Consider the following 17542-nt stretch of genomic DNA (forward strand, 5'->3'; position numbering starts at 1 on the left):
GAACGTTTGGATCTGAAAATTTTGTGACTCGGAACACAACCACAATATTTTCGTAGGACTGATAAAAGAATTTTTGTGACATTTTCAAACATCAGAAATTATTGTGGTTGCTCTGAATTTTTTGCAATTGTGATTTTAACCACAAAAAAAACCATGGTTTAATGAATGGGCCCCATAATGTTTATGTTGCTCGATACCACAAAATAAACGTTGAATATAAAAAAAATCTGTGTCCATTAATTGGCTAATGTTACCTAACATGTATGAGTGCCCTTTTGGTGTGCACTGTGAATTGTATTATCCCAGGGGGGCGGCCCTTAGTACTTAAAATGACAATTTTCTATTTTAGATTACACAATACTACTAAAGTATTTTTTATGAAAATGGTTTATTTAGATGAAGCAGGGTTATACATATAAAGCTGTTTTATGCAATATATTTTTATAGAGGCCTACATTGTTTGGGGGGTATAGTTTTCCTACAATAAAGCATTAAGCTGTTTTTATATAAGGTTGTGTTGTTTTGCATGCTCTGCTATTTTGGTTGGGTTTGATTGAGTGGGAAGGGGAGAAAATTTTACCCTTGTAGTGAATAAAAATCACTCTGGCAAAGCTAAAGAGATGGTTGCGAACTAGAGATGTTAGCATTCATTAAAAATGAGAAATCACTTTATAAAACAAAGGATTGTTGTTTTGTTTGGAGTTTTAATTTGCTATGATTATTATTAAGACTGTTTCTTTTTATACAGAAGAAAGAAATAAGACGGTACAGTGATGGACTTTGGAGATGGTACAAAAACTCAGTTTGAAGCCAAAGATCACAAGATTTCTGTCCTTCAGGATGACCTCAGGAAGGTTATAAATGATGGAGCAGCACTGCTGGATAAGGTATTAATAAACACGTCTTCCTATCATGCCTTTGCTAGTGTACATGCCATGGGCAAACCACTGCAGCATAGTTTACATCTGATTTTATCTTATTATGCTTAATAAAAGAAATTTTAAACAGCAAACAATATTGTATAGATGGGATGGGAATAATTATATACCTATAAAGCCCTTAAAAAACTATTCATTGCCAAATTTATTGTCATGTGCATTTGCTTACTTAACTTAAGGATATATACGACAAGCATATAAGTGGTTAAACAGAACTGTAATGCAGGAAATGGTGCAGGATTCCTAGGTGTTTGTGATTTCCTCACTTGCATAAAGTAACAACATGAGGAAAAGAGCTTTTTAGTTAAAGTTTTGCCTTTTCAGCTTCCTTTAATAAATGTGGTAACCAATCCCCTCGTAACCCTATTATACCAAATGGTGAGGTGGTCCTTTGTGTTATATGAGGACTTTCATTTATGCAAGGTAAATCTGTTGTAATAACTTGCTAGGCTGGGTCTAGTAAAATTATTATATCCTCCAAATTAACTTATACTTATATTAACTTATAGCTCCACTATATGTTTTAATGGTGGGCCTGTAATGCACATTTTACCACAGTTTTTTAATAAATTTTACATTAGGGCCTCCTGAGCCTTGATAGAAAAAGTAATAGTTATCTGTAAATGGCAAACATGTTGGGTTCTATGAATTTATATATTGTATTGATGGGTGGAATGGTGACCTACGATTGTGAGCTCCACTGGGACAGTGGCTGATGTAAATGATTAATAATCCCTGCAAAGTGCTGCCTAATATATTGTGCTTTATAAATAAGGGATAATAAGCAACCTTTCAAAACTTCATTATAGAAACTGTTTGGTATACATCCAGCATAGAGTTTAGTGGAACTGGTTGAGCAGTTTTTCCTGGATTGGATGGAATCTGTTCAGAGTTACAAAAATATCCAATATGTTTTTTCCTGCCATACTATAAACTTGCAGTTATTGGAGTTATTGGAGCACAAGTCATCCAATTCTATAATCCAACATTAATGGACCAAGGAAATCTTTGGTATAAACATGGCCTAGTTTTTTTATTCTTGTTTTTTAAATGTATGGCTTATGAAGCAAGGTGTCCATGTTTACAGATGGCCACATTTTATATATTGCTATTAATGCGGAGCAAGGTATGTGCTTATGTTGATTAGCAGTTAGTCAGATGGTAGTTTTGAACAGTCTTACTGTAAGTTAGAAAATTAAAGCAAAGATCTGATCTGGATGCTACTGGCTTGTGCAATTACAATTTGCTCAACTTTCTTCTGAACCTTATTACAGAAAATGTGCATTTTTTTTATTATGAATTTCTATTTTTGCAAATTTCTTTCTGTTAATGCTGTTATTGCATACGTTTCCAAATCAGCTTAATTTTAGTCCTGCTAAATAATGATTGTAAAATTGGGTGACAAACTGAATAGAACATTGCACGGTTGTGCACCTAGACCCACTATATGTCCCAAGCCAAACAACTACCTGAATACAAAGTGCAGTTGTGATCACGTGTCTACAAGAAGCAAATAGGAAGCACAGGAATGTTGAGCAGCAGGCTGCTTTGCTAAGGAAATTAAAAGGTTGATGTATAATTAAGATGGGTTTGTTTACCACATTATATGGCACATAAACCTAGAAATGATTGTAAATATATAACAAGTAAATATAAAAATATATCTAATGAGATTTACAGATGAAAAAGTAATATTCACATGGAAGAAAAACATTTCCATCAGTATACAATGTACAGTAAGGGTAGTCAGGCTTTGGGGTTCTTTGGCAAGGAGGTGCTAATAGCTACAACCCTAAAGGTGGCTATACATGCCCAGATGTGGTTGGGCTGTTTACTATGGGATGTTATTGGAAAAAAGAGAAGCTGCAGCTCTGTGGCTTCTTTTATGCTTTCTGCTGTTGTTTGAAGGGTTGGCCTGAGTGAAAGGTGGTCTCCTGGTACAGTGTCAATGTGTTCAGCCTGCAAGCTATTCAGGCAACAAACGGTATGGGTTGGCCAATGTATGCAGAACTTAAATGAATGTATTTTGTATATGGATCAAACCCACTTAGATTGCAAGCTTTATGGTACAGGGACATCCTTAAGCCTGTGTCTCTTATCATTTTCTGAATCACAATTCTCAAAAATTCAACAAGAAACTTGATCACAACTTTTTGCTGAAAAAAAAGAACTATTTTAATAAATCATTTTGTGAAATTTTAAAGGTTTTTTTGTTAATAAGTGGAAAACTCACCAAACTCAAATCTGTGCTTATTCAAAGTGCGAAAACAAAAAACTCCCATTTTAAAAATCCCATTTTATTAATTTTATTCTACCAACTTTCCAAAAAATACGACAAACCTCAATTAAAAGAAAATGCTTACATTTTGCCTAGGACAACTCTTATTGACTTCTACATGAACTCGCCAACTTTTAGATGCTTATCTTTCACATTTGAGTATTTTGTACTTAATAAATATCTAGTATAAATAAATCTAAAGCAACTGGACTGTTAAGTAATCATTGAAGACGTTTCACTACTCATCCGAGCAGCTTCTTCAGTTCAACTGAAGAGGCTACTCGGATGAGTAGTGAAAATATGTATAGATTCAATGTGAAGGCATACTGGGCTCAGAAGTATTTCTCCCCTACATATTTGCATATATGCTGTATCAAGTTCAGCATTTATGCTTTTTAGCACTGGTTAAATTACTTTCCATAGGCATACCGAAGACGTCTCTGTTCTACAGATGTCTGTTGAGAGTGCCTTGATTGAAGCAAGAAAGATGTCTTTCCCATGAAATACTATAAATTCTTTAACTTTGAAATGTCTTAATGTATACTACATGTGTTTGCTTATAATTCTATGCAATTTGCCTCTGTTTAATAAAATCTGTTTGCTGTAGTGTATCATATATATATATATATATATATATATATATATATATATATATATATATATATATATATATATATATATATATATATATATATAAGCATAGTATAAGGATATAAGGTGTTGGGACAAAGAAAATTAGGTTTATGCAAAAAACATCTGGGATTTTTAGGGGGCATTTATCAACATTCGGATTTTCATGGTTTTCACAAATATCAGTCATTTATTAGATCCGAATTGAAAAAGTGTGAAAAAAAAGACGTGCATAAATATGTGAAAACTGCAGCTTTTGTGGGACAACTGCAAGCATCAAAACCTTCTAAAACCAAGTGAAGAAAGATCTTCCTGCAAATGACTTCTACATTATCTTGATCATGAGCTTTTATATGACTTATTTTTTCTTTTGGATTTGTCACAGTTTTGTTGCATAATAAATTGTGAAAAAAAATCATGTTTTTTTGCATGAAAAATTTGAGTTTTAACACAAAAAAAATACGAATTGTGAAAAAAATGTAATCTTAGTAGACCACCAAACCCCCACACAGTATTATAGCCATGATGCTACAAATGCCAGTTATCAGATATTTTAATTCATTTCAATACATTATTTAATTTCAGCTTTTAAATAGCAATGCAAAAAGCAGGCTTTCATTAATGTCCTATAACTCGCATTATTCCTTTCCTAAAACCTAAGATTTGCATAATGCGTTCAACATATTTTCCTAATAAGTGACTTTTCCTGCTAATGGTTTGAGGGATTGTAGTTCAATTTCCTCCTGTTATGCCTACTGGAAAAATATTTAGTGAATAAGGCAGTGTATGGGTAACATATGAGTCTTATAGTTGAGCAATTTCCTTCGTCTGTGGATTGTTTATCCCTTTCCAGCTGTGTAAAAAGAAATGAAACAGGTCAGACATGAAAGGTTCTTTGAAAACAGAATTTGTTATTTTGGAAGTTTCTCATGGTACATAGCAACATTCTGAGTTATTTAACTACTAAAATAAATTGTCTGGTAAAGGCCAAAAAAAAAAAACATTAAAATGCGCATGTGTGTGCTTGCATATATACATATGATTTTATGTATTAATCAATGTTGAAATGTTATTTATAGGCATATTTTCTGAGCAAAAGTTAAATACATAAGTATACATAAATATATGATGATCTAAATATACACCCTGCTGCTGAAAAAGCAAATCTCTGGCCATCTTGTTTTGACAAATTATTCCAAATTTAAAAAGTATCAATGCATACAAAATTCTCAGTAAATCAGTTTTTAGAAAATATGTAACCTTGATGATAAGGATTTTCTATATGGAAGCAGAGGAAAAGATGGAGAAGCCAGGTTTCCCTAATTTGGAAAACTGGCCAGGGAGTTTTGACTCTGACAGTCCTTCTGAAATGGGTCAAAACGGGGCAATCCGGGTCAACAGGGTTGATGATTACTGATGAGTGAATTTTTTCGCTAGGCATGGATTTGCAGCGAAATTTCGGCATTAGCAAATGTTTTGTCAAAGTGGCCGCAAAATTTTGCCGCAGAAAAATTGCATCCAAAAAAGTAGTGGTCGCAGAAAAATGGGCTAGGTCGCGTCAAAAAAGTTGAGTGTTTAAAAAAAAGTTTTAAAAATTTTTCACCGTTTCACAAATTTTTCTGAAGTTTCCAGAATTTTTCAGCGGAATAGATTTGCTCATCACTATTGATGATTCAGTTTTGATTCTAATTGTACTGGTTTCTGTGCTGCCATGTAATGTAACTCTAAATTAATTACTGTTCAGCTTTGTGTTGTGATGTTTATATTCCATATATACAGTGGGGGTCATTTATCATCACTGGGCAAATTAACCCATGGGCAGTAACCCATGGCAACCAATCAGATTGTTGCATATATTGTTTTACCTGCAGATGACTGAAAAAAGCCAATCACTGATTGGTTGCTATGGGTTACTGCCCATGGGCCAATTTGCCTTGTTTTGATAAATGACCCCCAGTATATTGTGAGTGGGTCCCTAAGCTCAGTAACTGACAGCAGCACAGAGCATGTGCAGTGAATCAGCAGAAAGAAGATGGGGAGCTACTGGGAGCATCTTTGGGGGCACAGATCTTCCCTGCCAAGTGGAACCATAATCTGTAGCATTTCCAGCCTATTTTTTTGTTAAGCTTTAGTTGTCCTTTAACCTAATGCACAAACTAAGCGTTGCACTTTGCAAATGTTTTTATCTTTAAGTACTTGCCAACATATAAACAAAACAAGAAAGATCACCAAATAATTATTTTAAGGAAGTCACAACTAGCTAAAATAAACAATGTTTTTCTGCAAGAGTTACCTGATTCCTTTACAGTCAGTGAGTAGTATCAATTTAGTTATCCTATGATATGTGGTGTGACACGACTCTGTAATGCTTACTCAAGGGAGTTTATGAATGTGCACTACTTGCACCATAACATTGTGTACTGGGAGGATTATTTAATACTTTTAATACATTATTCCTTTAATGGGGCAAAGGTCTCTAAATTAATGCACCTTGTCAAAAATTGTCCCATGAAGTGTCTTCATACCTTTCATAGACATTGAAGAGCTTCTGAGCTGTGTTGTAATATTTTTCCATTAGTGCAATTGCTTAAGGAGGATGTATTCCCTGGCCCTGTGTTTTATTAGTAATCCATTGTGTGCAAGTGCATACATTATCTAAAACTGGGCAAATTACTAGTAAAACTTGGAGCCAGGGTATGTGCACTGATCCATCCTTCAGATCTTTTTTTTATATTTGAAGCAAATTTGGTCAGCTGCCTCTCCATTATAATTTACTTATTCTTTGAATACCCTTCAAGTGTATAATGTATTCATTTAATTATTACAATTAAAAAATAGTGATATATTCTTAGTGGAAATGTCAGCCCTTAACCATTTCATGTTCCAATGCTAAGACAGAAAATCTCTTTATTAGTACAAAATGCTGAGCTCTGTAGATATCACTGAATTAAATAAAATGCCAATGAAACAGGAATATTTGCTGGCTTTCGTTTTGGCTTCGGCTTTGTCATGTTTGACAACTATGAGCTTCGTTCTTTACACATAATTCCTGCTTCAGTGGTTTACCTTGAAAATGTGCCAAACGTAAAGACAAGCCAACTGAATAAGTGGCTCATTTTTAATAGGAAGCATAATTAAATATGCAACTAATTAAACACTATCATTAACATTAGTATGCAGATAAGCTTCTTAAAAGCTTTTCCTGCTGCATTTAATCTTCACATACATTAAGATCAAAGTATCTAGTTGATTTCTTGAGTAGGCTATGAAGTGGTTAGTGCTTCACTGGAGTGTTATGGGGCTTTTAAAAAAGCTAGTTTCCATCTGCCTTTTTTTTTATTCAAAGTGATTTTAGAATAAAGTATTCAGAGAATGCACTGCATAATAAAATCTTTCCTTTGGGTTTACTTAGATTTTTCTTTCAATGCCATTAAAATGTTTTCTCTTCATATTGGTTCTCCGTTTACTCTCCTGCTCCTTCTAAATCCATCCTCTTTCTGCTTACTTATTGTATCCAGTCCTTTCCACTTCCCCTCCTCATCTTATGTCTGCCATATAACATAATTGTGCTTTTTCATCCAAAGATTCAATCTCTGTGTTCCCTCTGACTGTTCATCCATATTATTTTTTTTTTTTTTTGTGCACACACTTTACATTTTTTTCTCTACAACTCTTACTCATTTTTCTAGTCATCGGTCTACAGAGTTTTTTTTCTTACTGCAGATCCAAAAGTGGGGGTAGGGAGAAAATAATGGCTGCTGAAAGAAAGTGTCAGTTTTGAACAGAATGGGTCTAGGGGCAGGGTTGGCACAAGGAAAGGATGGCACATGGAAGGAGGGGAAGAAAATGTTGCATGTCAGAAGAGAGAAAGCTGAATGGCACATGGTGAGGAGTATTAAAGTTAAGAATATGGCACATTGGCGGGGGGCTAAAGGGAGCGATAATGGCACATTGGAAAAGGACAAAAGGAGTAAAAGAAAATGGCACATGGGTAAAGAAAGAGAAAAAAATGCATATTAAAGGAAAAAGAAAGTCAAAGTCACTTGGGGGTGCCAAAATGTTAGGCACCCCCAAGTGACTTTGACCACCTACCTTTTACCCCGGGCTGGTGCCCCTGTGAGGAGGGAATAGCAGCAGCCCGGGGTAGCTGCCGGCGCTTGCTTCTTCCTGATTCGCTGCGTGCACATGCGCAGTAGAGTGAAAAGCTGAACTTAAACATTAAAGTCGGCTTTTCACTCTACTGCGCATGCGCCCACCGCTGGCATTCCAGCAACGGAAGCCGGAAGAAGGAAGCATTCCGCTCCAGGTACCCCGGGCTGGTGCTGTTTTTTCCTAACAGGGGCACCAGCCCGGGGTACGAGGTAAGCGGTTAAAGTCACTTGCGGGTGCCTAACATTTTGGCACCCCCAATTGATTTTGCCTTTCGTTTCCCTTTAAAGCTGACAAAGAAAGGGAAGGAATGGCATGTGAGGAGGGAGCAATATGTAGTGGGGAAGAATGGAGAATGTGGAGAATTGGGGGAAAGGAGGAGAGAATGGCACAGGTAGAATTGGGAGAAAGGTGGAGAGACTGCTGAAGAAGGAGACACATTTGCACAAGATTAGCAAAGGGAATGGCTATTGGGTAATCGTGGATGCAAAAAGGACATTTGTCAATAAAGCTATAACTGGTGAATTAAGTATTCTGCCTAAGACTTGCCTGAAAAAGAACCCCTTCCCCCCAAACTACATTATTTAAGAACTATTGTACCTCTGCCCTCAGTACTACACTTCTGACCACAACGTAACAAACTAAAATAACAAACAGCTACCCACAATGTAGGGGTCACTGTAGGGAACTTTTACTGTCACCTGCCAAACTGAAAATGACAACCACTTCCCTACCTAGCAATACTTTACTATGCCCCCATACTTTTTTACTCTAGCATTAATTAATCTTTCCCTCTTTGTGGGCCAAAAAACATCATGCAGGCCCTTCTAGGTTTTGTTAATATTGTGATCTCATTTTTGTAGTCTTTAGGGTATGTTCATTGTAATATTTAAAATAGCATACACATTATGGGATCAGACAGTGTATATTAATCTCTTTATATAGATTGTTTGAATTAAAAAGTGTCAAAAATGAATAATATAATATTGAGATGTACAGCCCAATTGAATAGAGAGGGGGAAAACATTTAGTGGCTTAGCATTTTTTAGAAATTAGTAGTGCTATGGTTAGTGATGGTAATGATGGATCAGAAAGACGTAACAATGCACTAGTATTTAGTGCATCATTCTATACAGCCCTGTTTTAATCTATTCAAGTAGGGGGTTTCTTTAAAGCAAGATTATAGGCTGTACATAAATGTGCACGTGTACAATGCACGTAACCTATCCCTTTACCCATGACTATGGGGCGGATTTATCAGATATCTAACTGTGGATCCTAGAGGGTCCCTAGCAGTTTCAACGTGTTCTCTGTTTATCAGCGCATAAATCAAGAAATTTTTTTTTAGAACTGAGCGGTAGTGCTGTTTTATAACACTTTTTTATATTGCAAGGGGGGCAGGTTATGGTTTCTAACAACATTAGCTTACATGCAGTTCCGAATACTCATAGGTAAACCTACAGTAGGTTGAAGATATTTTGCTTCATTTGGCCTTGTTCCTAAAGGGGTTCCATGTTGGAACTCTAACAAATGTGAATGCCAAAAGAAATGCATATCAGTATAAGCCCTAAAAACTATTTTAATGGAGCAGATTTTTTAGGGCAACATTTAATTTTTGAGTTATTATTGTATTATATTAAATTATATTACCCCTATACAGACAAGGGTGTGGTGAAAACACCATCCATGCACTTCTTCCTACAAACAAATCCTAATATTATTAAACTTTTACTGGCAGATCTGAAACTTGAACTCAGTAACCTGTGGGGCTTTGTTTTTTAATCCCTGTCCAATGGGATAGGGCTTGAATACTACTGTTATACAATCTATGAAAGAATATGTCTACAAAACGTCTTATCATTCTATTATTTTGCTAATGTAATTCTACAAATGTAGAACTGCTTTTAGTTTCATTGCCTTTATATAAAGGACTTAAACTGTAGTAAACTATTTCTTAGCTTCCTCTTATAGAGTAACTTATCTAAGTATGGTAGTTTTTGTCTTTTTTTTTTTCATTTGTAATTACATTTTAAAGGGTTCATTAAAGTAAACCAAGAATTGCAATAACAATTATCTCTTCCATTTTTGTCCTATTTTTTATCAATATGCTGCTCAGCAACTCAATCTTTAAATTGCTATTTAGTAGTTTGATTACTAAATGATCGCAGTAATTAGAATGTTGCTTGCCAGCCAGAGCCTAATAATTGAGGAAATTATCCTCTTGATACAAGTTCTTTAAATTAGATTCCCCCCTCTTCAGCATTATTCATAGTCATAACCCACCAACCACTTTCACTGCTTAACAACAAACAAATGCAATAATTAATCCTGTTTCTTCAGCTGCTACATAGTGTTTTTTTTGATTATTTTTTAAAAAACTTGGTAGGATCGCATGGACTAGATTACCTGTATTTTTACTATTAGGCAACAAACTTGTTGTATGAATGGGAAACAAACTAAAAATTAACACACACACACGCATATAATATCAAAAACAATCTGTATTTCCCAGAATGCTCTTATGCAAACATATTGGAGAATAAGAGGGGCTATGTTCACTCATGTTGAAAACAAACTTTAGGTGTTAGAACTAATTAGGCATCGTCTTGGAAAAAGGGAGACTTCCAGAGGTCTGTTCTGGTTTCAGAAGAATGAAATTGAAGTTGCTTCTGCTCTATGGAATTATAAAAAGTGTCCTGTTGTGTAGAAAACCCTGCTGTGAATAAAACATAGTCATAGACCTGCCTGATACATATATTTTAGGCACAGGTCAGGGCAGGCAGCAATCAGAGTAGTCAAAAATAAGGCAGGAGGGTCGGAAACCAAAAGGTCAAGAAAAGTAATTTAGTGCGCACCCAGGAACTTGCATAAAAAGTCCTCTTTTCGAGCATTCCGGTATCTATTTATTTAGAATTTTTGCACCAAAGCATATTGCGATGATGGTGGTGCTACATGATGCATCGATGTGATGTTGTGCCCATTGGCGCCTCCATCATGCTTATAAAGCATAGTGCGCCAAACCTAAGCGTTTCTAACAGTATGCATCTCAAATATTATACACATTTGTGGAAATGCTTCCCTACCAGAAAGTGGGATTTACTAGAATCTGGTGTCATCTTCTCTTGTCATCTTCATAACATGGATCAGGACACTAGGGCATCTTAAAAAAAACAAAACTACATGCCATTAATTGATAACTTTGATGCTTCATACACTGTCGTAAAGCTATTTAAAAGGATCAGGGCTTTAATTTTTTTACATTTTTACAGTTTTATCAAGGGAGGTAGTTCATATATATATATATATATATAATATTATATCATATATAATTTTTGTAATACCTTTAATGTACATTTATTTATATTTGCCATTGAAAAAATCCAGCTGGATGTACTATTGTAAAATATAGCTACATTTAGTGAATAGCATTGGAAGTGCAAAACCTGTTGAAAATGATAGTACGAACATGCTGTCTGTAAAACTCCATTCTTCTTTTTCTTTAACTCAGGTTCTAAATATATTATAAACTGAGAATCAGAGCAGTAGTCTCAACAGACTCATGTCACAGTTAATCATCCTTCGAACCTAATATTTATAGCTTTGTCATATGGAAATGGTAAGGATGAGAAAGTTTAGCAGGGACAGAGAAAAGCAAAACACTAATCTTTAAAAGAGTCATTGCACATAGCTCAGTACTATTTATCTGCAGTCCTACTGATTTAATATTCTTTTAAATGTATCAAGGTTCTCTGTAAAGACAAGTTAGTTTGTTATCACTTTGCCTTAAAAGCTGACTCATTCTTGTCTTTCTGAACACAAAAGTGCAATGAGCTACTTCAAATATCTTTCCTTCCAACACCTATGTGACCTTTGTAGTGAAGAACAAATATTGTCCTTAACCTACTTATCACTCTTGTTTCTCATGTCATCCATCAGTAATTATTTCATCATGAGAGGTCAGTGCCAGCCAAGTTTTGCTCAGTTTGTAAGCCCGTCAGGAAGCTGTAAATCAAAACTTACCATAAATATATCTTGTGTTATGAATCAGTGAGATATGTAATGTTTACAAATATATTTAATAATTCTTCGCAATAGGCATTCTCCCGAATAAAGCGGCATGCCTTGTGATAATATGAGTTTCCTATGACTTATGCATTGGTATATATTATTTGACCAATAGTGATGACATCTGTGGGCTCCCATACATCCTGGTTTTCCTAAAATTGTCCCTTTTTCAACCCTGGGTCCCAACAGTTTGCTATTCACATACTGAGACTTATGGCGCATGGTGAGATTTCCCCAGGATGCTTTCCCACTTGCAATAAAGTGAATCGCCAGTGGGAAAACATATGCAACACTTTATTTTTTGAAGTTATCTGGTTTCCTCATGAGTACCAAAAAGGCAAAGCATTCTGGGGAGATTTGTCGCCGATTGGGGTCACAAAGCTCCTGTGTTATCGGCCTTAAATATATCAATTTTGCAGCAGGTGTCCTAGAATATCCCAGTTTTCTGTTAAAAAAATATAAAATCATCTTTGGCCTTGATTAAAAAAGGGTACTTTTAAAACGTTATCCCCCTTCTTTCCTTGTGACTCCTCCTTTTTACTAAAGCTGGGTGCCCTGTGTCTAAAAGGATTGATGGCACTAATTATAGGGACCAACTTTTACATAGAAGGATTAGCAGATACATCAATTTCCATGTTGATTTTGACTATTTTAAGCTTTATTCAAAACACAGAGATGCAGGTTTTGTCTGGTTTATGACTTGCCAATGTTATTTCAAATACAAGTCATAGGGAAAAACTAGTATTAGATACTTTTCTCCTACTATTCATATCTATTGGATATTTCCTCCATAATTAAATTTATGTGTTGCCTGTTACACCAAAATAATAATTTCATCAGTTGTGATAAGGCATAAATGTAATGCGTGTGTTTGTATGCTGATGAATTACAATGCAATGAATTTCTAATTCTATAAGCCCAATTTATATGCTAAATAAAAATATGGCTTTGATTAAATATTGAAAAAAAAAAAAACATAGCTGACATTGTAATGTGTGTACGTGTCTCCTATTGAGAAAATGTTCATAAGTGGTAATAAATGGTGGTAGAAATAGTAATAAACCAGAGGCAGCCACACCCAAGATCAGTTTGAGCAAATATTCACCTCTGTTTTATTTACAACAAAGCTGGTCCGCAACAAAAAAGGCACTTTTTGCTTTTACACCATACACTGGAAAAAGTAATGTTCATTCCTCTGATACCAACGCAGATTGATCCACTGGTAGTGTGACTTTTCTTTTTTCAAAGTGCCTTGGTCGCTATTAGGGCAAAGTCATTCAGGAAATTAAAAACAATTAGCGCACACTCTCTCTGTGTTTTTTTCTCTGCTCTCCCAATAATCACATGTGTACAGTACCTTTTTACATGTCCTACTTCCTCCTGTGCACATTCTCAGCCCCACCCCTTCATCCCCTTTATCACAGGAGATGATTCATTTATTACAACATCTTCACTGACCTTTCAGCCTTAGTAAACACAGCTCTTGTTATTGTCTACATCTGCTTTGTCTCATAAAGCATTATGGGTAAAACATACCTTCTCTAAAGGTCCTTACACACACACACACAACTTTCTCAGTTGCATGTAAAGAAAAAATGTGGATTACATTGTTTGATGTGACCAAAGTATATGGAACGTCAAAATTCGAAACAGAAAAATTCGGCATGCAACAAAAAATTGTTGCCCGCGTCAAAAAAAAAAATGATGCGCACTGCAATTTTATTTTTTGCCACATGTAATTTTCGGCATTTGGTAAATTTTTCGCTGTTTTGCAAATCTTTTGCAAGATTCGCAAATTTTTCGGCGAGGCAAAACGGGACAAGTTAGTTCATCACTACTTCTGACTAAAAAACAAAACTAAATAACCACAAAAAATACAGAATGAAAACCATGGTACGATCCATCAGTCACCTTTGCTTTTCTTTGTAGGGTAACCCCATGCAAATACAGGGCACAGGTGCTAGTTTAATTGCCAACTGCATTGGTACATTTAGTGCACTCTTATTTTGAAGCTCCTATAGTTATACTGTAATTCTCAAAACAATGTCGACTTAGTTTACATCTTGAATTTCCTTAGTTTACATTTGAATTTACTTTATATGCACCTTTAACTTATAGTAGCAACCTGCTTACAACATAAACAAGGTGGTACAATTTGTTTTTATTTAATATTAGTAAAGATAAATAAGGGTGGAAGCTTGTATTGCAAGCACAGAATTACTAAGGGGGTTTAATCACCCATAAGAAATTACTGGCTTCTCTGTTCGCAAAGCATGACATTTCAATTGCGCAGCCAATAAAAGAATTACATGAAGAGGACTGAAATGATTTACTGTATGGAGCGTTACAGGACCAAGGTTACCATGGTGAACTACCTTTCTCCGGAAAAAAAAAAAAAGAAAGGGGAAAAAAAAGGTCAAGTGAAGGTGACCTATCAATGGACAACCTTCAGATGGAGCATTGTAATACTACATGATTCCTTGCAGACATTCCTTATACAGCATGAGCATATTTATATTTTTAGAAAGTAGGGGATTCTTCTCAATATAGTGAGAATGAGAAATCAGATGGCTCTCCCAGATAAGAATGTTTCCTTATGCAGCCAATGGATATAAACATAAAAAAGAAAATCATTTATAAGAAAGAAGAAGAACAATCAAAGAATCAAAATAAAAAAGAACATTATATTAAACGATGCTTACAACTGCTCAATCACATTGGTGAGTTTTAGCCAGATCAGTTTGGTGACTAAAAAAAGCTACATAAACATTTTGAAACTGCATCAAAACGCAGAGAGATGGACATGTTCTAATATATGTCTACCGAATTACATATGCTGTAAGAAAATGAAACCCTTTGGGCGATGCATCTGGAACTGAGAGAGGCAATCATCAAATATTTAAGATAAAAATGCAGTAACACATGCTAGCTGTCATGTGTACGCTCGCTGGATGTTATGACAAGGTTTTCTAAAACATTCATAGGCAAAGTGTTTAAGTGTTTTTCTGAAAATATTCATTAATTCAAAGAGACATTCAGATCTGGCAACCTGCTCCACAACTGAGATTTCTGGAAGCTTGAGCAACTACATTCTTGGGTGAAATATTGAGCAATCATATCTAAATTATACATTGTAAGGAATACATAGCTGTATGTTGTCAAATTATGTATTAAATTTAGTACACAGATCAGGCAGTTATACTTGTGATTATGCCGTAAGGCATAAAATACGACGCACAACATGGCAAGGAAATATTATCATACTCAATTATTCACCAAGCATTTGTTTTATGTAAATGAGCGGCAACTAATAAAAATTACATGTAGGATAGTTCCATATGAGAATGATATTTTTTATGCAGACCATTATGGAATATGAATTATGTATTTTATTTCATATATCCATAAACACAGGCATACCATCAGATTAAGCTTCTGACAATGAAAGTGTTATTGATTTTTGCAATCATTTTCTGACATTACTGTACTGCATTGTTTAAAGCTGCTAATCTTATTTTTTTGTGGTAAACTTTACTTTTTCTACATTACCTTAATACCAGCAATTATTACTGCATGCGATGTTTGGCTATCAATCTAAAGGGAAAGCACGCAAGGACCTTTTTAATACACTTTTGAATCCACATGCGAGAGCATTTGTTTTATATTTACGAGATTTAAATTGATCTGTTATACTTGGGAATGTTGCATCATAAAAACAATTTTGATTAGCATAATTAATTGTATTTATTAAGAATGAATAATTAATGTGGCACTTTGTTGTAAATTGATTTTTTTATTTTTGGAAATTGAAAAATAAATATCAAAATAGACTTAATTATATCTATAGATATAGAATACAGGGGTCTTTCTGTAATTTGGATCTCCATATCTAAAGTCTACTAAAAAAATCAATTAAATGTTAATTAAACCCAATAGAATTGTTTTGCATCCAATAAGAATTAATTATATTCTACGTGGGATCAATTACAAGGTACTGTTTTATTACTATAGAAGAAAGGAAATCATTTTTAAAATTCTGATTTATTTGATTAAAATGGAGTCTATGGGAGATGGGCTTTCCGTAATTTGGAGCATTATGGATAAGGGGTTTCCAGATAACGGATACATAGATAATACATTCAAAATTGTCATTACGTTCTAGCTTCATTAAAATAAATACTCATTTTTGTGGTATTCTGGATAAGTGGTCTTTCTGTAATTTGGATCTCCATACCTAAAGTCTACTAAAAAAATCAATTAAACCCAATAGAATTGTTTTGCATCCAATAAGGATTAATTATATCTTAGTTGGGATCAATTACAAGGTATTGTTTTATTACTACAGAAAAAAAAGTAAATCATTTTTAAAATTCTGAATTAACTGATTAAAATGGAGCCAGGCTTTCCGTAATTTGGAGCTTTCTGGATAATGGGTTTCCGGATAATGGATACATAGATAATACATTCAAAATTGTCATTACTTCATTAAAATAAATACTCATTTTGTGGAAACAGAATAAATTTGACTTTAAAAAAAGGATACATTGAACATTTTCTGTGGTTTTTAAAGTTCATCAATTAAAATTAAAACTTTTTGGAAACTGGAAAATAAATTGTGCTTATATAGAATACATTCACATTTTTCTGTAGTTCTTAGGCTGATTATTTAAAATTAATTTTTTTTTTTTAAACTGGAAAATACATTGTAGTTAAACATAAAATAAATTCCAAATTTTCTGTCTTTTTAGGTTCATTAATTAAAATTACCATTTTCAGATACTTGGCATATAAAATGTGCTTAAATTTAGAATATACTCTAATATTTTCTGTAGTTTTTAGTGTTATTGAAATTACTATTTTTTGGAAACTGGGAAATAAGTTGTGCTTATAATAAATTCAAAATGTTCTGTACTTTTTGTGTTCGTTAATTAAAATGAATATTAAAATACGACTGTCCAGCCACTTAGCGTGCTTTCAAAAATGTGTGGAAATGTAGTAGGGTGCCTTTGCTTTGAAACATGTTTGTGTATTTTCTGTAACCTCCTGTCCCAATTAAAAGCAGCGCAGATATCTTTTACGTTTTTAGGAAGACAGCATTCATTACTAGCATGCATTCATCATACTTATGTGCACAGTCCTGTTTAATTTGTTAGTTTGAAGAATCGTCTTTCAAAGTGTGTAAATATGCATAACTGACTAAATGTTAATCATGCGGTGAGGAGAGGTGAACTAAATGTCTAATTAAAAAAATTAGGTTCCACAAAAGATGGGCAGCAGAGGGAAAAAATCTCATTTTGAATTCACTCATAAAAATGCTGGATAAACACATTACTGTTTGCTCTCTTGAGTTATTAATTTCCCTTCATGTGCCAAGCTAATGCATTAGTTAACCCTGTTCAAAATAGCTGGTGTTTTTAGACGACCACTCAAATAATTATTGCAGGAATGGTCAGAGAGTCTAATGATATGGAATGTATTTTCT

General features: G+C 34.3%; 1 protein-coding gene across 2 annotated transcripts in view; it reads left to right on the forward strand.

The window, feature by feature from the left end:
- LOC100495973 (polyamine-modulated factor 1-binding protein 1) overlaps positions 1-17542 on the forward strand; it is a 263073-nt gene that overhangs the window by 19523 nt on the left and 226008 nt on the right. For both annotated transcript variants that reach the window (XM_018095150.2, XM_018095149.2), the window contains exon 2: positions 749-887. In XM_018095150.2, the coding sequence (XP_017950639.2) occupies positions 774-887 (114 nt within the window). In that variant the 5' untranslated portion in view covers positions 749-773. The remainder of the gene's footprint in view (positions 1-748; positions 888-17542) is intronic.

The sequence above is a fragment of the Xenopus tropicalis genome, chromosome 6 (assembly GCF_000004195.4).
Source record: "Xenopus tropicalis strain Nigerian chromosome 6, UCB_Xtro_10.0, whole genome shotgun sequence".
In the NCBI taxonomy this organism is placed as follows: Eukaryota; Metazoa; Chordata; class Amphibia; order Anura; family Pipidae; genus Xenopus; species Xenopus tropicalis.